The sequence below is a fragment of the Pollicipes pollicipes genome, unplaced genomic scaffold (assembly GCF_011947565.3).
Source record: "Pollicipes pollicipes isolate AB1234 unplaced genomic scaffold, Ppol_2.1 Scaffold_7261;HRSCAF=8764_pilon_pilon_pilon, whole genome shotgun sequence".
NCBI lineage: Eukaryota > Metazoa > Arthropoda > Thecostraca > Pollicipedomorpha > Pollicipedidae > Pollicipes > Pollicipes pollicipes.
Genome location: NW_023597054.1, coordinates 22,290,539 through 22,315,361, shown reverse-complemented (window position 1 = coordinate 22,315,361; position 24,823 = coordinate 22,290,539). Strand labels below are relative to the sequence as shown.

The 24,823-nt window shown below is 54.7% G+C and overlaps 3 protein-coding genes across 3 annotated transcripts; 1 reads left to right on the top strand and 2 right to left on the bottom strand.

Annotated features, from left to right (window-relative positions):
- Positions 1–400: 400 nt before the first annotated feature.
- On the bottom strand, positions 401–1,848 carry LOC119111188 (translation initiation factor IF-2). Its single transcript, XM_037235011.1, has 3 exons — positions 1,671–1,848; positions 764–1,261; positions 401–525 (listed from the first exon to the last, which is right to left on the bottom strand). Exons 1-3 carry the CDS (start codon positions 1,846–1,848, stop codon positions 503–505), a joined length of 699 nt encoding a protein of 232 aa, XP_037090906.1. The 3' UTR covers positions 401–502.
- A 300-nt stretch (positions 1,849–2,148) lies between these two features.
- On the bottom strand, positions 2,149–18,514 carry LOC119111187 (histone-lysine N-methyltransferase, H3 lysine-79 specific; the record flags this gene model as incomplete). The annotated part of the gene is made up of 15 exons (XM_037235010.1): positions 18,175–18,514; positions 14,487–14,536; positions 13,628–13,702; positions 13,091–13,154; positions 12,562–12,702; positions 11,927–12,112; positions 11,411–11,678; positions 11,086–11,225; positions 10,590–10,795; positions 9,405–9,718; positions 8,764–8,996; positions 8,281–8,487; positions 7,673–7,717; positions 7,502–7,543; positions 2,149–3,141 (listed from the first exon to the last, which is right to left on the bottom strand). Coding segments are annotated over exons 1-15 (3,054 nt in total), but the record flags the coding sequence as incomplete, so codon positions are not given.
- A 483-nt stretch (positions 18,515–18,997) lies between these two features.
- SmD3 (small ribonucleoprotein particle protein SmD3) lies at positions 18,998–22,473 on the top strand. The gene is made up of 3 exons (XM_037237156.1): positions 18,998–19,478; positions 20,599–20,659; positions 22,393–22,473. Exons 1-3 carry the CDS (start codon positions 19,218–19,220, stop codon positions 22,461–22,463), a joined length of 393 nt encoding a protein of 130 aa, XP_037093051.1. The 5' UTR covers positions 18,998–19,217; the 3' UTR covers positions 22,464–22,473.
- The last annotated feature ends 2,350 nt before the right edge of the window (positions 22,474–24,823 follow it).

Here is a 24,823-nt window from a genome sequence, read left to right as displayed (position 1 = left end):
CGAGGAAACAACAGAATACGGCAGGCGGGGCGTACTGACTAACACACGCTACCGACCACTGGGTGGACCGCGCACCGGGCGGCAAGGCTGCCGCGCGAACCCGCATCAAGCAGAGGGGGCCGCCCCCAGCGGACACCACACCGTACAAAATACACCGTCACGTCATCGCCCAGGGCGGGCGCCGGCACACGCACATAGACCATCTAACCAGTAACAAAGTGGCAGTGAACAACATATACCGCATTCCGTTATGTCCGGCCTCGACTCTAACACAGACCCGCTCACTCGACTACTCGTTCGTTGCACGTCAGCTGGGGGGCGGCTGGCTCGCGGCGGCGGCGCTCGGTAAATGCAGCTGCGCCGGAGGGGGCCGCGTCTCGGCGGCTCTGGCAGTGGGAGGGGAGGGGGGGGGGGGGGGGTCACGCGGGGCCGGCCCCGGCGGGCCGCCGCCGGACGGGACGGCAGCTCGATCGGAGTAGCTGATGACGACGGGCGGGCGACACTACGGCCGACCACCGGGCGCACCTGCGGGGAGGCGGGACGTGACGTCAAAGGCACGGGGGACAGCCTCTCCCCATCACCACACGCGCCATCGCGCGGCTACGTGCCGCGTCACGACACTCACATCCGACTGGCGAGACACGAAAAAACCTCGCGAGACGTACCACACCCCTGGCATGGCTCTCCGACCCCGCCTGTTGCAGCCGCCCCACCCGAGCGTCCGCGGCCTGCTGGCCTGCCCCTCTGTCGACCCGCCACTGACCTGCGGGCCGCGCGGTGTGCTGCGGCTGGCCGGCGCGCGGCGCCAGCAGGGGCCTCGGCCCCGGCTCGCCGCCGCCCAGGTGGGAGCTGAAGCTGGTCAGCGGAGCCATGGTGGGCAGCGTGACGGCGGCCGCCGGCGCCGGCGCGCCGGACCGGCCCGACCAGTACCGGCTCTGCGAGTGCGGGAACTTCTTGCGGAAGTGGTGGTCGTACTGGTGCGTCTCGTCGTCGCCGGGCCCGGCCGGCTCCGGCGTGCTGACGCGCCCGTCGGCGCGGCTCGAGCGCTTGAACTTGAGCGCCATGGTGAGGTCGTGGCCGGAGGCGGCGGGCGCGGCCACCGGCCGCGGTGGCGAGCTGCGGTGCGCCGGCGACACGCCGGCCGAGCGCGGCGACGCGCCGTCCGACGACTTGCGCCGCTTGATCTCGTCGGCCACGGCGAAGATGCGCTCAAAGTCCATGTTGATGTCCTTCTGGGCGGCGCTGGGCGACTGAGAACGATCTGCGGAGCGACACCCAGTGACAACCTGGTCTGCGGAGCGACACCCAGTGGCAACCTGATCTGCGGAGCGACACCCAGTGACCACATGAGGCTACCGCACACGGCTCAGCGTCCCAGTGGAAGGCCGAGAACAAACCAGGTAGAATGCCAGCAGCGCTGCTACAGCATGTCTGGGGAAGCGCTGACGTCCCGTTCCAAGGGAACAGATCGGCGCATGACGCCGATGAACAGTATTACATGAAAGATGGCGTTGCTATAAAAGTAACGTCTACCACGGACATGCGCATCTGCCCTAAGGAACCGATCGCAACGAACACATTTACTGCGCTGCAGTAAAGTCCAAAAGTGTGTCGCACATCCACCTCCTAATCAGAGGAAAGCGACACAGGAGCCGTAGTGGGCCACCTACCGGAGTCATGCGGCCGATGGTGGGCGGCGGCGGCGGTGGTGGCACGCTCCTCATGTCGGCTCCGCTTGCCGGCCGACGGGCCCGGCTCAGGCGTGGCTGGCGCGCCGGCCGGCCGCTTCACGCTCGCAGGCTCGTCGCGCACGTAGCGGGCGTGCAGCGAGGCGGCCAGGCCCTCCATTGGCAGGCCGGCCAGCGCCTCGTACCCGCCGCCTGCGCCGCCCGCGCCGCCTGCGCCACCCGACGCCGAGTGGCCGGCGGTGGGCGGCGCCGGCCGCGCGCGCGGCGGGAAGGCGGCCGGGGCGAGCGGCGCGGCCGGCGAGGCGCGGCTCAGCTCGCGGAAGTGCGCCGGGTCGGCCAGGCCCTCCAGCTGCACGGCGGCCGCCTCGGCGCTGCTCGGCCGCGAGATGGGCGAGTAGGCCGGCGGCGCCACCTTCCGGTCAGGCGCACCACCACCGCCGCCGCCACCGCCGCCGCCACCGCTGCTGCTGCTGCCACGCAGGCCCTCCTCGATGGCGCGCGACGTGAGAACGCCCACCGTCGGCCCGCCGCCGCTGCCGCTGCCGCTGCCGCTGCCGCTGCCGCTGCCGCCGCCGCTGCCGCTGCTGAAGCTCATGTCGACGGCGGCGTGGACGGGGCCCTTGTGCGCGGCGTGGCCGGGCTCGGAATCCGTGTTGAGCCGCTCCTGGGACAGGTGGCGGCGCAGCGCCAGCTTGGCAGGCGAGAACTGCGTGTAGTCGGGCTGGTGGGTTGCCGGCAGGCGGCCCAGCAGCCGCGGCCCGGCGGCCTCCTCGCCCGGCGGCGGGTAGGCCGCGCCGGCCGCGCGGAACCCGCCCTCCTCCGACGGCTTGTCCTCGTTCAGGAAGCAGGTGATCATACTCTTCAGCCGGTCCTCGAAGTTGTTCACCTTGGGCGGCTCGTGGACGCGCTGCACGCCAAAACCACGCCGCTCGGGCTCGCGGCGGGCGGCCGGCGGGGGCGGCGGCGGCGGAGGGGGCGGCGGCGGCGGCGGTGGCGGAGCGCGCGCCGCGCCCTCCTGCGCCGGGCTTGGCGAGCTGCGAATCACTGGAATCTTGCCCGCCTCGATCTGACGACCTGTCTCCAGGATCTTGCGCGCCAGCAGCTCGGGGTTTTTCTCGTGGATCTTGCCAATGTCGGGCACCTTGGGCCACTCCTGGTTGCGGCTCTTGTGACGCGCCTTCTGGCCGGCCTGCAGCGCGCCGGCGGCGGCGGCGGCGGACGACGATGCCGGCGGCGGCGCGAACACCTGGTGGCCGGCAGACGGCGGAGCGACGGCAGCGGCGGCGGCGGCTGCGGCGGCCAGCTGCAGCTGCTGGCTGGCCTGCTTCTCGGCGGCCGACCGCTCCAACATCTGCACCTCGTTCTCCAGCAGTCGGATCTCGCCCTGGACGCGGCGCCGGGCGGCGAACGTGCGCGATATCTCCTGCATCACCAGCTCGTGCGTCACCGTGTCCTGCGACAGGGCACGGCGGTCAGCGGCCCGGCGCAGAGGTCAGGCACAGGGCCAGGTCAGAGGTTGCGTGTTCAGACCACAGGGGGTAGGCGCCATGTGCGGGCCGACGGACAGTTTGCAATGATTCAAACTCTGAGTGCACCCGCTGAACAGCTCGGGGACTTGACAAGAGCCTCACTCTCGGCCCCCTGTGGTGCCGACGGCAACCAACGGCGTTCGATTAACACTTGAGATATTGCAGACTTGATAGACATTATCGTCCACTGGTCCGTGGCTATCACCTTGCTGAGCGTTTAAGGTTACGTTTGTGTACGTGAAAAACTGTTTTCATTGTGGTGTGCGTTAACACCGCAATCGTTTGAAAAATTAAGTCACATAGCCTACAATACGTCCCTTGCAACTTGCGTACAAGATCATAGTCTTATGTGCGCGCAGATCGCATGGTATTACAAACCTGATGGAATATTTTAGTGCACGGGCAATAATAATGCATTGCGTGCCCAATACGCCTACCAGGGGTATCGACAACGGAAAGGCAGGAGCAGGCCCCGCAGTTCGATTGATGGTTTGCATCCAGCGCGTCGAAAGTTTGCTCACATTCCTCTCCACCCCCATCCCGGTTCTGGCTACCCTCCAACCTGGTAAGTCCCCCTGTCGTCGGCTCCACACCAAATATGGAACGTCGGATCGCCGAATGGAGGGGGGGGGGGGGGGAGGTGACCGAACTCGTCCAACGAATGAGAGCTCGTAAGCGTCGGCCAAACGAATGACAGCGTGCGATATGACTTTATCATTAGCGCAGCAACATAAAAAGGGTCTCTGTAAGACCACCCTACCACGCCCAATCAAGAAACAATAAAACCCCTGCATATGTGCGTAGCCAAACATCAGGGTATCTTAACACACGCTCGGGTTGGTGGAGGGAGATTCGAGATCCAACACTTTGCATGGCTGCAGGCGATTGAATGGCGGATCTTTTGGGATGATAACGTTTGCTGTACCTTTAAGATCTTAATGTATGGGCGGGTCAAGGTCAGGCCGTGGCTGTAAGCGAAGGCACTTTCTATGGTATCGTTCAATCCGGTGTGACAACGGAGTGTTCGACGAGGCCATACATCTCTGAGATAGTTTTGTAAGCAAACAACAATTAAATTTGAGATGACAACAAATTCCATTGACCTGGGGGGAGGTATGAAGGTTAGACCGAGGTCAAGACCAACCTACTTTCTCACTTGAAAGCTCTTCGAAGTATTCTGGTGTTCACTTGGAATTTAATAACAGGGACCATAGCAGACATCTTCCATGGATTTCAGGTCAAGCTTTTGTTTTTAGGAGCATATCGACAAGCGCAAGCCTTTGGCGCTTATTCAGACGCAAAACTCAAAGCCATTCGGTAGGATTTTGGTCACTATGACATCCGTACAGTCAAACAAGGCCACTGACCTTAAATGAACACCAGTGACCTTATGCTCAGAACAGTCGCCCATGCTTAAGGCGGTCACATGACGAGATCTGGGGGCACTTGGACACCAATCCTGAGTTTGAACTTGCTCTACCTCATTCGAGCCGAAGATAGTGACCTAGGAACCTCAAATTTCAGCACAAGTGAGTTCACATGCAAGCCGACCCACCCTGTGAATTTCATGTCTGTAGTTCGCTTGTTTCGAGGCCGCAGGGTGGTCAAATTGCACCGCCCAATCAAGAGACGGGTATTCAATCGGCCACCCGCGCGCGTGTTAAACGGCGTGGGCTTCAATAAGGCTTCACGTCCGTGGCGCGCACACTCCCGATTCGGGAGACAATGCGCCGCATTCCTCTTGAGGTCATTACCACCCCGTCGTTTCTCCATACGCAATGTGACGCGTCTGAACGCGGTAGCTGACAAGAATTGCCGGCGGCTTAACCATCGCGAGGACGGGTGGGGTGAGCAGCTCCTCCGGTATTGCGCGGATAGCTTACCGGACGTTCGACCTCACCGACCTCAGCCCTCGTTCTCACGGACGTTCACGACGGTAACATGAAACTCGGCACTCCGCGACGGTTTAATAGTCGGCGCGCTCCACATTTTCATGTCAGCCGGCTCTTAAGGTGTGAGTGGTTACGCGGCTAACTTCGTGTCGTGCGTCATTACTACATCAGGTCGATGTTGATGTAATAAGTCAAGTCATGTCTACAGCTCACCTGCAGTCAAATCCTGTGGAACGCCAGTATCCATGTTTGACCATTGCAATAAATTAAGAAATTTGCAAATATCACCATAAATTAAGACTAAATGCTAGGTTAGGACAGTAGTAATTGCCTTATTCCTCGAAGAAAAACCATGAGAATGGCACACAGATGGTAACCTATCCTTATCTCCATTTTCATGGTTTTCTCCGCGGAACAGGGCTCTTACTACTGTGTCATCCACGTCAATAATGTTCCTCGCATATGCACTGAGCAACTGACATTCGTGCTAGGCTATCTGAGGACAAGGCCATGGTCACGGAACAGCTTCAGGCGATACAGAGACTGAAGGAGACTGCAGGTTAAACTTAAATAGTTGATATCGATCTAGTGCTAAGACTAAGCCACCCGTTTTGTACGGGCGACGTTACCTTATGGACCTTGACCTGACCGCTCGGTTGCAACGCGTGATAAGCAGAGCACCTTGAATGTACCTTAAAACATGTACAACGGCGCTGTCACCCCTTTGCGGCCAGTTTTGACTTTGGCCTTTTAAATAGCATACGAAATATAGGTCTGTTTTCGGTACCATATGATGTTACAACACGCCCCTCCCCCGTTGTCAACGGATACTCGGAGAACGTCAATAAAGCCAGCAGGTAACGTTGACTGGCATCTCCGTTGATGCAGGAAACGTCTCGCAGGACGTATAGTCTTCCCAGAAAGGAACATCGATAAACCTGCTATCGAATTTATCAGGCCTTTCCGCCCTGGCAGGCAACAGGTCTCGGTCAACGCACGTAAAGGAATGTTGTCATCCGCTCTGCCCAATGTCCGTTCCGGAATGTTCTGCCAAATTGTGTTTCAAGTTTTGCTTGCCATTTTTCGCAATTCTCGCAGTACGCAACATCTGAGTGAACGCTGCTGTAACTTTTGAACGCATCACGACCCAACTATCGGTAAACTAACCGTACTTGTACGTTCCAGACGACCATATCGCAGAGCAGTGTGGTATGGCCGGTAAAATACCGACCGAGGCGTAACAAGGCTACACAGGCGGCCAGCGATCTGAACACCGAACACCAGGCCAATCCGGGCGCCAGATCACCAAACACCCCAACGGGCCACCCGCAGCCCGTTCAGACACCAGACCGAGAATGGATCGGAGCTGGCCGCATCTCTGCACCCGTGGAGGGAGCCCGTTATCGGCCCGGACCAGTGGTCCCGGGTCCGTCACCAGGGGACAGGGTACGCGGGTGGGGGGGGGAGGGGTCAGGGGGAGGGGGGCTGCCAGCCGTCCGTGGGGTTTCGACAGACGGGAGGCGGGCCAGTGGAGCCTATCTAGGCATACAACAAGCGGGGTCCAGCAGGGTTTGTGCAGGGTGGCCCGTCTGACCAGTGTGCAATACGCAAATCGTGCAGATCACAACGTTTATTCAGCTTGCCCATCAGGCGTCAAGGTGCAGGGGCGTTAAAAGCATCTGTCAAGCAAACGAAAGATTCAAAGCGACACAGGCCGAATACCAGACAGCGTGGAAACATGCAATAATTAGCCACACAAAAGCATCCGAGTCAAGGTGGTAAAAAGCATCATACAGCAAAAGCAAGAACGAAGTGACATCAAAAGAAATGTTAATAGCGGGCGGTCGACGGTCAAGGGCCAATCAACTGCAGCCTTCGAAAATGCATTTAAGCGTGACAGAAAAGGGTCCGTTGTCGAACGCGGCTACCAGAAAAGCAGCAAACCCTGTACTTTATCACAAATCTATAGTTTATCTCAGTTCCTCACTCTCACACTTCTGAACACATGAGATCAAGATATATCAAAGCTATGACAACTGATTGGCGATCATTTGAGTCTAATCTAAATTACAACAAACCCCTACACATGTAACTCCGGACCCAACTGGGAGGGTAAAGCGTCACTGCCACCCAGCCAGCACCGTCGTAATCACGCACGTGGTCCTCCACGCAGCGCACGCCATTCGTGAAAGACAAAGCAAGCGTATATGACCCGGATCAGGCCGGCTCTCGGTTAAACGCCACCACCATGCGTCATGCAGCAGCGGTGAGGCCGGGGCGGCACGGCGCCGGGCCGGGCGAGACGGGGCGGGTCCGGTCAGGCCGGCACAGCCGCCCGGCCCCGCCCGGTCCGGTGTACCTCCACCAGCCGGCCCGCAAACTGGGCACATACTTCCTTGCCGGCAGCGGCTGCGGCGGCCGCTGGCGGAGGCGGCCGCTCCGACTCGGCCGGGCTCGGCTGGGTCATCGCCATCCGCTGCCGCTGCTGCTGCTGCTGCTGCTGCTGCTGCTGTTGCTGCTGTTGTTGCTGCTGTTGCTGCTGTTGTTGTTGTTGCTGCTGCTGTTGTTGCTGCTGCTGTTGCTGTTGGTGCTGCTCCATGGTAGCGACCTGCGCGGCACGACGGAGCGGCGGAGGGCCGCTGAGTCACGGAAGCCGGCCGCAAGCCCCGTGATTGGAGACATAGTCTGACGAGACACACAGCCCCGGACACCGGCTGATGGGTTTCAGTCACACCCCCACACCCCCGTACTGACGGCACTCACACCTCCCCCCTCCCTCCCACCCCCAGCAAACACATACAAACTGATGGCGGCTCACTGTCTCTCCCACGGCAAAAATATAACGAATGCAACGAGTCCCTTCAAAGTCCAGTTCAAGACAACAACCGTAAATTTGTAAGTTATGCGCATCATGCTGTAAGCAAGATGCTACGTTAAATTAGCATTGTGCCACACTGCATGATGATTACATTCGTGCTATGATGCACTACGTTGTGTTACACTTGTGTGATACTATGGTATCCTGCGCTGAAACGCCACGCTACACTAAACCTTTACACCTCCTGTCCGCAGACACGGGCCTGGCAGCGGTAGACCTCCGCTGTGACCGCCGCCAGCCGGCGTGGCCGGGCGTTCGCCGCCGTCCCCAGACGGCCGCTCTGGCCCTCTCACCTCCGTCTCCATGGCAGCGGCTCGCTCCTGCAGCTCGCGGTGGCGCATCACAATCTCCTTGGCCTTGACGATCAGCTCCTCCGGCTTGCTGGCCTCGATGCCCAGCTCGGCGATGCGTCGCTTCAGGAAGCCGAGGCTCTCGGCCTTCAGGTGCTCGATCTGCGCCTCCAGCTGACTGGTGCGTCCCTTGAGCTCCCGCTGCCGCACCTGGCCAGGGTCAGGGGATCATACCTCGGTCATCAACAGGTCGGAGGCAACGGCGAGTCGGGGGGAGAGGGCGCGCGGCTGGCAGCCCTTCCATCAAGTTCTGCATCGCCCTGCACACAGGAAGCCTTCAAACAACTACTGCACATCTCTCAGCAAGCCGCGCACCTGAAAACACGGCCTGCTCTCGTCCAAGCGTCTCCCCCGGGGTCGCCGGCGCGGCCGCCGGTCGCGACGCGCCCAGCCAGCACGCGGCCGCCGGCGCAGGGCGTCACCCACCCGCTCTCGCTCGATATCAAGCTCCACGGAGCGCCGGAAGTCGGCCGTCTGCATGCGCTGGATGAACTGCATATATTGGTTCTTGATGGACTCGAGCAGCAGCTGGAGGCCGTACGGCACGTCGCCGGCAGTCAGCTCCGGCGGCAGCTCCTGGTGGCTGAGCACGCCGCCCAGCGCCACAGACGACAGCTTCTGGTCGACGGTGCCCGGCGCCACGTCCTCCGGCGCCGTCACTGCCGCCGGGGCCGAGCACGGGGTCACCACCGGAGCGCGGGTCATCACCGGGGCGTGGGTCGCCACCGGACCGAGGGGCATCATCAGAGCGAGAGGCATCATCGGAGCGCGGGTGATCATCGGACAACGGGTCATCATCAGAGCGAGAGGCATCATCGGAGCGCGGGTGATCATCGGAGAGCGGGTCATCATCGGAGCGCAGGGTCATCACTAGAGCGCGGGGTCACCACAGGAGCGCAGGGTCACCGCTGGAGCGCGGGTCGTCCAAGGCAGGGCGTGAGCATCAGCGCGTTCGCCCATGACAGCAAGGTGTCTGCACCTCCCTAAGCGTTGCCCTACGACAGGGCGACGAGCGCAGGCCGCCTCCACCGCGCCCCGTGCCGCGTCGCGCCAGCGCGCCCACTCACCCATGTGCGTGGTGCTGAGCAGCGTCTTGCTGTGCAGCACGTCCAGGCCGGAGATGTTCAGCTTGCGCTTGCGGCCCGGCTTCCTGCCCTTGCCAGCGACAGTGCGCTTCAGCTGCACGGGCGGCACGGTGGCGGCGGCGGCAGCACGCACCTGAGGCCGCGCGCGCGGCAGCTTCCGCGTCAGCCGCCGCTTCGGCTTACGCTGATTGGCTGCACGGCAGGACGGGTGCGGCGTTAGCGGCCAAGACATGGACAGGTATGAGAAATCAGGTGTGCCAACTTTGTGAAATACACGTCTTCGAAATAAGCGGCAAAATGTGGTAAGTGGTGCCAGTCATAATAACCAACTGTACACCTGGTTTCGTCGCAGCAGCATAACGAGGCCATTATGGAAACAGTTGAAATGCAACGTGAATGCTGTCACGCCTAGCAACGCAAACAATGGAGCATCAACGTAAGCGCTCACGGACTCTGAACTCCACAACTTTGCATCCAACTCGACCGTACTCAAACAAACCAGAGGACGTTAATTCATGCTGTCTACAAGAAACACAGATAGTGACGTTATGGGAGCGAGAGCGGGCCGGGCCGCCCGAGCCAGGGTCGCACCGGCGGCCGCCAAACCTGGGACGGCCGGCTCGCCGCCGCCGCCGCCCGTCATGCACTACGGGAGTCGGTGCGGGGCGGACACCGCCGCGCCGCTCGCGCGTGGAGCAGGACGCGCCGCCGTAGCCGGCACCGCAGCAGCCCACTAAAAGCGCCGGCACACGTCAGACAGCCGAACGGACGGACGAGCCGGAGCCGCGGGCACGCGCCGGACGAGCGGGCGCCGCGTGCAGGACCAAACAAAAGAGAGGGACAGACAGAGACGGCCAGGCCACTCTCAGACCGGCCAGCGCACACGACCGTCTAGCTACGGGCGGGCGTGGTCATGCACACGCGGCGCCGCACTCACCGGCGCGCCGTGGGCGGCCGGGCCGCAGCTCCGGCTCGTCCTCGGCGTCGCCGTCGTGGTCCGAGACGGCTGGCGGTGGTGAGTCGGGCGGCGGCGAGTGTGGCTGCTGCGGCGGCTGCGGCGGCGGCGGCAGAGGAGGAGACGGCGGCGGTGGCGGCGGCGGCGGCGGCGGAGCTGGCGGGGAAGCGGGCGCCGACGCCACGGCCTGCGCCGGGTGGCGCGCCACCCACGAGGTCCAGGCGCGACGCGTGGTTGGGCCGGGCGGCGGCGGCGGTGGCGGCGGCGGCGGCGGGGGCCGCGGCATCTCATCCTCACACCTACCGGCCTCCTTGGCGTCCGAGTCGCCGCTGCTGGAGTCCAGCAGCAGGGACTTGGCATCGGAGCGCCGGGTGGCCGAGCGGCTGCTGCGGCCTGACGAACCGCCTGAGTCGTCCTCCTACCGGCGCCAGGCGCGTCCCGTCTCTCACACGCTGGCCGGCCGCGTGTCACGGCCTCCACAGCCCGATCGAGCGTAGCACGATAACCGAGTCAACGGTGTTGGTCTTACATAGCTGTCCGCGTCCGTTACTCGTAAGATCTTTTCACGGGGACGGCAGCGTAATGGCGTACAATTACAACGTAACTGAATGGATTTATTTTCTCCTACATACACAGCATGTAAGTTGACTTTCCTGTCCAAAACCGCACCACACACTGTGAGAACTCTAGGTCATCCGTGCCACTCACCGGATTCTTCAGCTTCTGGAAGTAGCGCTCGAGCTTGGTGCGGTCTATCTCCTGCATGAAGTACGAGACGGGCTTGCCGGTCCAGGAGACGGAGCCCAGCACCGGGGCCAGCTCCGTGATGTGCATGATGGTGCCGATGTCTGCAACACAAGCCCAGCTCAGCGCCGCGTCGCCAGGCGCACACCGACTGAGTGGCCCCAGTGTGCGGTGGCTGGCATTTCAACGCAAACTTGTGATGACGTTGGCAGCTCATGTGTGTGATCAACTAATGCGAGGAGCTGGACCGGCCGGGCCGCTGGCGGCCAGCCGGGACCTCCTAACCCACCGCTCAGGTTTCTGTCCGACATGCGGAAGTTGAGCGGACAGAACGCCTTCGAAGAGACGATGCGTGCGCCGTCCTTCAGGTCTTGGAAGATGGTCTTCAGGTGGTGGTCGACGGTGGGACCGAACGCGAAGTTGTTGACGAACACCAGCGTCGCTGATGTGATCTTTTCGCGGTGCTCCTGCTTCAGGAAGTCTCCCTCAATCAATTGATAGTCGCTGTGCTTCTTGCCGTACCACTTCATCCACTGCCGGAAGTTCTTGTCCAGCGCCTGTATAACGGAGGGGAAGTGGAAGTGAGCAGCGCTCAGCGTAGGCCGCGGCCAAAACGCCCCCCGGCTCAGGTCAGCAACATTCCAGTGAAATCAAAATGTGAGCAGATCAAACAGTGTGTGATCCGAGATAAGGATTTAGCGGCACCCAATATGTGGTCCGAACTCCATAAAGGAAGCTAAAGCCGACATTCGGGCACTAGGTTATTACGAATTCAGAGAGCCGTTCTACACTACACGTGTCCCACCTTGGCGTATCGGCAGGGCGTCTCGGCCTTCTCGATGCCGACGCAGATCTTGCAGGGCGTGGCAGCCGCCATCTGCAGGATGACCTGGCCCACCCCGGAGCCCAGGTCGATAAACACGTCGTTCTCGGTCAGCGGCCGCTGGTCGATCATCTGGCAGATCAGGTCGAACGACGTCTCGCCGTACACCTGGCAACACAGCGCCGGGTCAGTTCAGGTCAGGTCAGGTCAGGTCAGGTCAGGCCAGGCCGGCGGCGACACATCAGGTCACCATCTGTGGCCGTCCGCACCAGCAGGACAGAGCTGTCCCCGCCGGCCGGGTGACGGAGCGAACCACGCACGCTCGCCGGCTCCTAGTCGCGTCGGATATCCACACTGCGATCGCATCACACATCGCGACAGGCCATCGCTGGGAGCGCCTGCCGCCACGGCCGACCGAACGCGGTACGGCACCCGCCTGCGGAGAGAGCGGATGGCGGCGAGAAGGCCCGTGCCACCTGTCCACGCACCTCGGACGTAACCTGACCTCGGGACGACATGGGCCGCACTGACCTCGAGTGGAAAGGGTTCATAATGAGCTCAGATGAGAACGGATCAGCCCCAGCAGGTCCCACTGACGTCAAACCAGTAGTACTGACCTCGGGCGAGAAGGGCTCGTACTGATTCAGCCGGTCTGGGTCTTCCACGGCCTGGTTGTACACCTGCTGGATGATGTGGCGCAGCAGGTCGCGCGACGGCCTCTTGTTGAAGCGCTGTGCCGGTCGGGAGGTGCCCCGCTCCTGCGGCGCGACAGCCGTCAGCACGCGACGCCGCAGCGGCGGCGGTGCAATCTCCCGCCATATCAACGTGGCATGCATGTCGCATCAACATAGCAGCATTCTACTTGCATTCATTCACACAATCGAAAACCCCTCAGTGTGCAAGACTTATGCCAACCACACATTTTTTAAAGAAGGGCATTCATTCAGAGTCAAAAACTGGTCAGTGTGCAGGGTTTAAGATAACCACACATTTTTTTTCCAGAACAATCAATCAGTGACAGCACAGACCCAAGCAAACATCCATTTCAGGAGATGTACCAAGTGCATGTATTGGTCAAGGAACTTGGGAAAACACACCTCTGTAGCTTATAAATACAAGGGTATATGACAATGCACAAAGACATACCAGCTGAAGTATGCTGTCAATTGCTCTGTTGTACCTATCACAAAGATTTTTCATGCTTTCATAGCTGAAACAGAAACAAAAATGTGTTTACATATTTACAACAATGTCAAATTGAGCAAATATTTACTGATTCCAATATAATGAAAAAGAGCTGTAAAGATAAGCAATGCAAATGTAGCATCACATTACCTAATACTGCATGATTGGCTGTAAACACAACATCTAATGATAACATATGTTGACACTGCTCTAATGACACCACATAATGGCTGTAAGTAAACCATCAAATGGCACTGTATGTTGGCACTGCTCTAGTGGCACCCTATTATTGCTTCAAATAAAAGATATGACCCTGTATGTGCACAGAACAAGCAATTGCATAAGTTCACCTGTCAGCTTATCATCATGGGGTGTGTGAGAGACCAGACATTGGTTCATATACAGACTGACCACAGGGTGTGCACATATCACCAGCAAAAACAATCTGGAGTCTTAATCAACATATGTGCCAGTCACTGAAAAATGCTGACAACCTACCTCTTGGTGTCATACTGGCTGAGTATATTGATTTCCATCGCCATCTTGAGCTCTGGAAAGTCTTGACAAACCCATCTGGAAAACAGAAACACCAGTGCATAAAGCATCAGCACTGACTGAGACCAAACTGCCCCATGGTATCATGTGAATGGTACAATGGGATGCCAAGAGGCTCAAAAATAGGGCTCTCATGAAGGGTTGGGATGGACACACAAGGGGTGGGGTAGACAAGCAGGTCCAACCAACATGACCCTTATGAAGTCCTGCATCTCACAACAGCTACAGACATCCTCAATGTCTATCCATAGCCTCCTTAGCTTGTTCATCTGAGATTTGTTTTAAAGTGTTCTGGAATCTTTCTTTTCTTGGATCACCTGTATGACATTAGCTTTGGAATCTTTGTGAAACAATGCAGCATCAGGCACTCTTTTCCTCACCACAGGCATATTTGGACTTCAGTGAATTTGGTTGTATTGCGGTCATGCCAACTAGTGCCAAGCGGATCCTGCCAAGCTTAGTACCCCAGGCTGGTTGGTATTGGAATTTCAGGGGACCCCATGTCCCCAAATATTTCAGACCTTCACTTTAAATATATATATATATATATATATATATATATATATATATGTGTGTCTAGGATGTCCACATGACTTGCAGTGCCACATGAGCACACTTGACAGATTGGGGAGCTGGGTCTGAGTGTCCCCTGCCCCAACCCTCACTCCTTCCTCACTATGCACAGCAACATAATGAAAAGTACTTCACCAACTACAGTACAATGGTTATTCACTTCACCCAGATGGCACACATGGCCACCATTACAATGTGTGTGATCACTATCACCATTCACATAACCTACCTGATGGTGTCAACAATTTCCAGGGCTCCATCATGCTCCTTTCCCTTTTTCTGTAAATAAAGGGTCATGATTAAGGCAACAATTTTAGTGACATTGCACACCATATCACAATGAGCATTGAAAATCTGGGACCTTGTCCCATAACCTGCACCAATCTTGCCACTAAGTACAGCTTAGGCAACATGCAGAAATGATTATGCCTGTAACAATTCAAACTGTAGCAATATTGTGATCCAACATAACTTTTATCAGAAGCTAGTGACACTTCACACTTTTACCACCCTCACTTTCCATCACACCATTGTGTTACTTAATCAAGATGTTATACATTTATGGATACCAAACATGGCTTTTCTGAGCAGACCGCATCACACATGACCAACTATCTTGACACTTCTCCCACCACAAAGCAGATGAGCATGCCCAAAAGGCTGAACAACAGTTTGAACATACATATGTTTTCAGTTGTTTTTCATGTTACTTCATATCACCAGATGAAACATGTAATGTTTGATAACATTGAAATTATTCTTTAAATTATTCTTTAAAATTATTTAAAAACATAAAATTAATTAAAATAAATTATTGTATTGAATTACTATTATCATTAAATTATTTTATCAAATTTAATTATTACAATTATTCTTCATATGACATCATCACACCAAGAAACTTAATGTGCTGTGGTAAGAGGTTACTGGCACAGTTAAGGACCATGTGTGAGTAAAATGGCTCTGGCAAGCACTTAATAGGCCTGTCATCCAGTTCATTTCTCTTAAGGGAAGCCCATGACTCTGAATATCTGTCTTGGTTCCCTGCATGCAGCTTCTATGAACATGGAACACAATATTTATTGAAATGCCACCATCCAGTCAGGCTGATGTACACACCCCCAGTGAGCAGCTTACCTAAGGCTTGTGATGTAATTTAAACCCACATTTCCTTGCAAATTTGCATATCAATATGCTAGAGATGATCTTACATTATTACACACCAGTTTCCAGAATGTGGAAGACTTTTGCTTGATCATGTCGGGACAGGGTGCAGACAATTCATATGCTTTGAAGATTTTGGGGTAGGCATTCTTTGACTGGTGTAGCTTATGCCATGTCAGGAAAGGTCATGGTACCTAGGGGCACATATAAAGTCACCAACATGCAAAGTACCTACAAAATGCTAAAACGTGCTTGGTGATGTGGCCAAACACTCATATCATCACTTTTCACACTGAAGAAAGGTTGGCATCAGGTTGCACCGAAATCGAGCAGGAGGGGCTGAACAATATTAGAATAGATCAAACAGCAGATACAAAGGACAGGCAAAGCTGATAACAAAGTAACTGTGCAACAGCCATGCAATGAGACCAGACTGGACCGAATGGGACTGGGCGTATCAGGGCAAAATATATCAGATGAGAGCCTTCAACCTGGGACCTGGTGTCAGTCAGATGGCCATGGTGACAACCAGGAGGTTCAGCACGGCAGGGGGTCCCAAATTCAAAATGAAAACAATTGCTTTGAAACATTTGGCTATCCATCTTGAAGGCTCCCAACTGGGACATTTTGCCCCCATACAGCCAGCTCTCATTCAGCCCGGTCTGGTCTGGTTGCATGGTTGCTGATGCCCCCCAACAGCCTTGTCTGTCCTTTATAGGCATAGTTTCTCCATCCTAAAATTTTCAGCCCCTTACATTCTATTTCAGTGCAGTCTGCTCCTGACTCCTGTCCTAATCAAGAGAGTGGAAATAAATATATTTGGAGCATGATGCCATCTTCCCAAATGTTCCTTTTAGATTTGGAATACTTTTTTATGCATCAGTGATGTCAACCACACCTTATCATACAGACAGGCCTAATCAAAGTACAGGTTATGTCAGCAGTGACTTCACCACACCACTGATGTACCTCCCTGAATCCTGTAATTTCCTAAAAAGTTTGGCACATTTCAAATGCAGTAACTTGAAATGCAAGATAGACAAAGCTTGCTGCTAAGCTGGGGTAGGAGGGAGGGGGGTTTCAGCCCTCCCCCCCCCCCCCCCCCACAAGTTGGTCTCCAAGTCCCCCAACTTTGAAAGAAGCGATGAGTGTGCTAAGCCTGGACAGAAGCCTGTATGCTGCATATACCTTCAAGGTAGCACTAGTAGTGGTGTCATAATTTGTCATGGTTTGGCCAGCTCCCAACTTATTTTGTAAAACCGTTCTCAGGTTATAGCATGGTTTTAGATATTTGCTTCCCTTTTTTGGTATCCTAGTGATGTTTTCAAAAGCATGCAACAAAAAACAAAGAAATCCAGTTCACTTGACAATGACATCATCATCACCTGGCATGTGCATGCACACACAACACTTCTGTGAAGAATGTACCATATCTTTTAACTGCACTGATGGTGGGAAAACAATCTCAGAAAAACTCCGGGATAGATGCTGGTATTATCATATATGGCAAGGCAGCATTTAAGCATGCTTATGCATAAACAGCATAAGTTTCTAAACAATATCCTTGAACTAATGATTAATCCAGTTTTTGAGAGCTTAAGATAGAAACCCATTTTCTGAGCCCTGAAAAGCAAGTGATATCTCCTTGGAGTTTACCAACTTAATCACTGCCTTATTATCCTACGTGGTTCTGCATGCAGCTGCTTGTCCAGCCTCTGCAGCCAGAAACTCACTAACTGCATCAAGAATTTTGGACCCATATCTTGCTCATGCATGAAGATTTTTGTTCTTGCCAGCTTCTGCTACTTGCTCTGAACTAATAAATCAGGCACTAATAATGGCATGACTCATTGGCCAGTAGTCAGCATGGCAGCACCAAAACCTCCAAATCCTATCAGTTGCATTGTAAAATGCAAACTGGTTTGATGCAAGCCAAAACATTGTGTGTTTGATAATGCACAGGTATAATGCAAAAGAATTTGGCTGGCAACCTAACTATGGCTCTGACCTATCAGAAACACATAGCAGCAAAAGTAATAAGTAGCCAGTAGATGTGAATCAGATAATCCTGAACATCTTGGAGACCCCACTCCCTGACTTCAAATCATAAGCCCTTGACCCAAGCAGAAAAGTTGACTATCCCATTTGGAACATGGTCACACCCACACTAAACATCTTGTTGACTAGTCTGCCACCATTTGCAGATGGGATCATGCACATGAATGATGCCCCTTTAAGCAGCTGCTCTGTACTTGCCTATTATTGGATAAAATGTCAGGTAGACCTGGAACTTTTGAATGATAGCAAAACTTGCAGCTTGAGAGTGGTGCTAAGCTTTGGTAATGCATTAACTAATATTATGTCAGGGTGCTTAACATGCACCTAAGCTTCAATACTTCCAAATTGTTGGACAAAAAATTGCCTCTATCAAGAATGCTGACACACCAAGCCCTCTGCCATCATGTGTTGCCCCCCCCCCCCCCTTCCAGCCAAAATGCATGCAGCCTCACTATCAATGTTATCTGCCATGGCCAGAAGGGCAGAAGGCAAATCTACATGAAAATCCAGATCACCCCACCTCCAGTGAAAGGTTCTGGGTACAAATAAGTTCGGTTAGCCAGTTGCCCAAACCCAAAGCCACCTCGACATCATTTAGAAGCAACTCATTCAAAATAGACCCACTAGTCTTAATGTACCACGATTCTGACCACGAGACTGGCCTCTATGCCACACGCAATCACGAAGCTTCTCACCGATGTGCCGGTTGGCAACGGCCACGTAAAGATGGCTGGTTCCGACCCTGCTGGGCTGTGAAGCTTAAGTTCCAATGCTGAGGTTGACATGTCCAAACTCAAGTTCCTTTACTAGGGACTTGACCTAGCGTCATCACAACACAGGCATGTCGGTTGCCTGCTCCCTCCCGTAGCGGCTCAGACGCTTCAATGACGTCGGGAGCTCACCCGCGCCGAGAGCACCCACGACAATGACGTCTTACTTCCGTCTCTGAAGCGGATATGAATCGACCGGAAGCGTATAGCGTGGGATGGGAGAACCCCCTATCACAAACAGTGGGAGTCGGGTGACGAAACCGACGAAGCCTGTGGAGATGGACGCAGGGACGCCATTGAGTAGCTAGAAGTTGCTACCATATTTACCGTTTTCCCGTGAACCGCTGGGATACAAACATTAAGACATCAATTCCAAAATTTGTGCGAGTTGAAACATGCAACCGCGGTTTGAAAATATCTTTTTTCGTGTTTTGAGAAATGTCTTTTATTTGAAGCCATGTGTCTGATAGATTTAGCATACCTCAAAAGCATCGTTTTGAAAATGGCTCAGCGTCTCTTCACAGTGAAGGAAAAAATGCTGCTGGGAGTAATGAACTCTAGTGAGGTAAATCAATCAAATTGTGGAAATACTATTTCAGAAAACTGTTAACACAAACAAACTTTAAAAATGTATTTATTTTATTTAATCCAAGTTTATATCAACACTAACGCTTAAACAGACAAAAAGAACGTTATCATGGCATGCTTGATACTAGATGGTCTCAAGAGCGCAATGCTCGCATGCACCATAACGTTTAGGCACGGCGTGTGGCGCGGCGCACGGCGCGAGTGTAGGGAACGTTGGCCGTGGGGACTTTCGGCGTTATATATCAGTGTGTGTTTAAAGCCTGTAGACCGTTTGCCGAAGGATTTGTCAGTTTTTAAGAGGCAGTTACTTTTGTACTGAACCCGCTGTGCCTAACGCTACACTTATCGTCCTCAAAGATCGCTAAACATCGTGCTTGAAGATGTCGATTGGTGTGCCCATCAAGGTCCTCCATGAAGCCGAGGGTCATATAGTGACACTTGAAAGCAACACTGGTGAAGTTTACAGAGGAAAGTTGATTGAAGCAGAAGACAACATGAATTGTCAGATGGCCAACATCACAGTAACATACAGAGATGGGAGAGTTGCGCAGTTGGAAAACGTGTACATACGGGGATCAAAAGTTCGTTTTCTGATTCTGCCTGACATGTTGAAAAATGCTCCCATGTTCAAAAACTTCAAGGTAAGTTAGTTTTATACAATCTTCTTTTATTAGTTTTGAAAAAAATGTGTGTTTGTGCCTGGCAGCTGATCAGTATCAATGCCCTGAACATGGTGCATGTCTGCCAAACCTAGCCAAGGCTAAATTGTACAGGATTTTATCATGTTGTTGGCGTGAAAAGTCATTTGACAAGGTTTTGCCTGAAACTGTTGTTTAAACACCATTCCTTGAAGTATTGTATCTTGGCTCTGAGTTTAATAGCAACTGTGTATCAAACTGTGATTGCCCCCATTTAGGAAATGTACTTGTATGTTAGCAGTGATATTGTTGCTTTGCAATACATGTTTAGTTTAACATGTATTTTGGTGCAGTCTGGTTTGAAGCCTGGTGGGTACTTGCTAATGTGCAGACTATGGCAGATCTTGATAAGATCTTGCTGGCCAGTTTTTCATCAGAAAACACAGTTTAGAGTAACCTTAAAATTTGTGACTGAAAGTTCTGAAGCTGGGCTGTTAATACCACCTTTTTGGGTATCCCATGCTACCTTCTGACCATTGTTTGGGGTTTGGTTAGGTCAGGTTAGGCTAGCAGGAGCTGATGCTAGGAAGGGGCAGGTGACCCCATTAGGAGCAAGATTCAGGTGGTACTGAACATGGTGTGAATGTCCTTGCCATGGCTTGCTAACTGTAGTATCTACTTGTGTGTATTTGCACATTGTGGGTGGCATAAAAGGACCTTTGAGCATGTCTGTAATACAAGACTGTTGTTTCTGCTCATCCATGGGCAGCTTCATATGCAGGTTAGATGGTTTGTGTTGAACATTTTTTTAACTTTCAATATGTCATTATAGCTTTGTAAATTGACCTGCACCTATGACTTGTATTATGATTTGCTAGACCGCTCCACGTCGTCTTTGCAGGCTTAGCTTAACTTAAAGCAGTTGTGTTCAATTATAGGCATACCTAGTTGATCATACGCAATCTATTTCCTGTCTTTTGTTTCCACCTGCACCCCATTCATCCAAAGCATTCTATATCTTCAACTAAGACAGCAGGAAACAGTAATCTGGTGAAACTAGTAGTGCAAGATCTGCTTTTTATGCAGGATCTCTATGACAATTAACAATGATGTATGATTTCAGGGACAAAAGGGACCTACTGGAGGGGCAGGCAGAGGAAAGTCAGCCATTCTCAGAGCTCAAGGTATGTGGTGGTCTGTTTGCATTTTATGCCTGCTTGTTGACTAGCACAATGCTTTCATTAGGTGTTAATCTTATGATGGTGGCTTTGGCACTGTATGACATGTGTATTGCTTTCTGCATAACAATTGCAAACAAATAATTTTGATATCCCTTTTACCATTTTTTGGGACTTTTCTGCTTTTGCAACCCGGGCTTTCCCATAGGAGAAGACTACAGATAAAATATGAATGACAATAGCTGTGACACACTGTGCCCAATCTGACATTGCCTCACTTTACAAATGATTGATTTGTACATATGTTAACACACCCTGTACAACCCTGATGATGCCAACTAATACTGACATGGTGTCAGTGGTGTGGGGTGGTGGGGAAAGATGGCATAGTGCCATCCAGGGGGTTATGCTCAGCTCCTCAAGCTTTGGATGGATAGGGTGACACCTGAATTCAGATCAATCAACCAGAGTGTATGAATGCTGTAACATCATTGAAAATTTGGTTAGCACTGGTGTATATGGATTAGTGCAAATGCACCAACTGCATGCACCCTGTGCTGCATGATGGAAAGCCAGTCTACAGGCAGTCACTGCTACCTGACATGTACCAGCCATTGGTGATGTGTGTATGCTGCTATAACTCCAATGTATAGTGAGAAGAGGACTCAGCAGTTTGTGACTGGGCTCAACCACAATGGACCAGTTGTCTGTGATATCTAGTATCACATCCTCATGCATAGTTCAGATATCTCCCTGCTGCCAAATCCTTAATGATATCACAGTAACTGCACAGTCATTGCAGTCAATTACTGTTGTCACACTTTTATGCCTGCACCACAGTCAATGACCACTGCCACATCTTTTTGTATTGGAGTGCACTGCCTCAGATGCTCGTTCTTGGCAAATGGAAGGGGACTCCCTACTTGGAGTAAGCCCATTTGACGTGTGATGTAGCTTTCTGACTACCTATGATGTCACGGCCCAAGCACTAAGTGTTTCTAAGTTGTCCCACTAAGTGTTTCTAAGTTGTCCCAACAGGCAAAGTAAGGGTGTTTTTCACAAGTAAGTTGTCGCTGTTTGCAAAGCAACGTCTAGCTGGCGAATGGGCAGATCCTGACCGCATGTGGATATTGAGATTGACGGATGTTTTTATTATTAAGCTTTGAGTAATTGGTGCAGAACTTGCTAATGACTGTTCAGATCAAATGATATTCAATCACACTGGTCCTGTGTGCTAGATTTCTCTGTGCATGTGATGAAAGTTCATTTCCTATATATATATATATATATATATATATATATATATATATATATATATATATATATATATATATATAAGATAATGGAACAGTATGCCAGGCATGCCATAAAAAATATTGCTGCATCACTATTGTTTTGAGCGCAGAGGTCATATGACCTCTGCAGTTGTTGGCCCGCCAACATACATTGTGTTCATTTAAAAGAGTATGTTAATTGAACCATATTGTGAGGCTGACTGTACATGGAAGACCGTGACAGGAACAAATGAGATGGTAGATGCAGCTGGCCAGAGAATATCTAGTTGGACGCACTTTGGTGGTGCACAGCTGATCTGTGAGATCAGCCATTTGGGTACTGTAAAGGGGTTCCATTTGTTCTGATGGCTAAGTCGCCAGCATGCGAAGACCTTTAAGAGAACACTTGGTCTTCATGTTGTGTCACATATGGGCTGTGTCTGACGGCTGTTCGTTTGCCGCCAGCTGCGCGTGGACGTGGCCGCTCTGGCGGCTTCCGCGGCCGGGGCGGCTGGGGCGGAGGACGCCGCAAGTGAGCCGTCCGGCACCAGTCCGCCCTCATCACGGCGTGTCGGGCGCTGCCGGGCAGCAGCCGGTCCAGCCGGGCACACTGGCCTGTCGCCGTTGAGCGCCGCAGCATCGCCGGCAGCGCCGACGGCGCGGACGGCCGTGGCAGCGCGCGTCACCACAGCGTGCTCTCCTGCTGGCTATCGAGCCCAGGTCCCTTCGGGACAGACACGCCCAACCCGCTCGTCCGCTGTATTTCATATTGTGTCTCAATACAGGAAGTCATCCGTTCGGTTTGTGTGTGAGGCGCCGCTCAGAGGTCGGTGACCTGCTTCACCTGGTCCTGGTAGTCGGAATCGGCGCTGCTGGCGCTGCCCTGGTGCGGCGTCAGCTCCAGCCGCAGCCCGCCCGGCGGCGACCGGGCCAGCTCGGCCTCGTTAACGCTCACCAGCGGTCCCAGCTGCTCGGTGGCGCGGTCCGGCGCCGGTCGCGTGCGCACAGAGCCCTGGTCGCTGGCCCAATTGCCGACTGACGCGTGCCGCGGTGTGGCGGCGGCCGGCGCCGCGGCGTGCCGCCAGTCGTGGTGGTGGCAACTGCGGTGCACGTGGTGGACGGCGCACACGTGGTGGATGCGCTGGCCGGTGGGGCTGTGGTAGCCGCTGCCCGGGCCGGCCATGCGCTCCAGCAACCGTGGGTAGTCGTCGTCGTCCGGGTCGAGCCGGTGCGTGCGGCCGCTGGGCGAGCGCCACACGCCTTCCAGCCGCCCGCGGCCCTGGTCGTCGGACGTCAGCACCACGCCGGCCGGCAGTCCTATGCGCACCAGGCGCCGCACCAGCGACATCTCGGAAGTGGTGCGCTCGCGGCCGACAGGCGGCGCCTTTGGTCGAGCGAACAGCGCTGCCACGCGGGCGCCGAGGCTGCGCCGCGGCCGCCGCTCGGCGTCGCCTGTCGTCTGGTTCGAGTCTGACGGCCGGACGCGGTCTTGGCGCGAACCGCTGTCGCCCTCGGTCGGCCGGCCGCGCCGGAACAGGTTCTTCAGGCTGGCAATGACACCACGCAGCCGGCTGGTGCTGCCGCTGCGGCTACTGCGGCCGCTGACGGACCGCTCGGGCGTCAGTGCGGCGCTCTCGTCCGCCGCCGCCGTTGCCGCCGATGGCCACTCCTGCCGGCCCCACTGACTGCGGGACTCGGCGTCACGCGGCGAGAGCACGCGCTCGGCCGAGGTGTGGCTGCCGCGCAGCGAGCTGCCGCGGCCGCGCCGCAGACTGGACTTGCTGGACGCCGGGCTGCCGCCGCCGGTCGACCCGGGTCCCTCCAGCGACTCGACTCTCAGCGGCTCCGGCTCAGCCCGCGCGGCCGGCGCCGGCGAGTGGCTGCTGCCGCGCCGCCGACGGTGGCGGCGGTGGCGCCGGCGCGGCGGCCTCCTCCAGTCGTACAGGTCACCGGACGGCCCCTGGGACTCCCCCACCTCGTGCAGCTCCCCCGTGCTCAGAAGCTCGACGTTGCCGCCGTCGCCAGTTGCCACTGCCACGTCGTCGGTGAACGGCCGGCTGTCCACCGCCATCTCGCTGACCGTCCGGACGCCCACTCTGCGGGCAGGGCCGGCCGTCACCGGTCACACAGAGCTGCGCCAGGCACCGGGTGGTCTGGCCACTGGTGCTGATCAGAAGCCTGACGCTAGGCAGATTTATGGTGCGGTTTGGCTAGGCCACCGTTTTTAATCTATTACTTTTACTGTTTTGAAGGGCCGTTCCCGGGTGCTCGGCACTGTGCCCTACACAGTTGGTATTTGACGGCCTGCCCTTGTCCCACCCCCCTGTGGTGGTGGGCTTCTGTGCCTTCTAGGTGTTATGCAGACTTATTCGACTTTGTTTGAGTAGAATCGATTGCAACACTGACCCAGAACACATGGTACTGGTTTTGACTCCGAACTGCTCGACGCAACTTGGGAATAGTCTTGATTCAAGCGCAAACTCCTCGACGCAGCTTGAAGATAACTCATTGGTGACTTGTTTGTCTGAACTCCGACTCACGCGAAAATCTCAAAGAATCGATTCCACCCTCAGCCGAATGGCATCTGACTGATTCCGAAGTCGACCCGGGCTTTAGCTAACGCAAAGCACAGGCGAACCGCCGAGGCCCGCTGTGCGCCTTATGTGACAATTATACAGACGCGTGACGTAAAACAAATGATTCGAGCAGTGAACAGGTGACGTTCACTTTTTTACTTCAGGTTGCTTCACTTTACTGGAACAGAATGAGTCAGTCGGTATCAACGTGCTTTAAAAACCTCTGGGTCAGATAAAGAACGCGTTCCTGAAATGGCGCCTTAGGCGTCTGGTTCTTCATCGTGTTATCGCTGACCAGGTACACCCTGCGGAGGTCAACG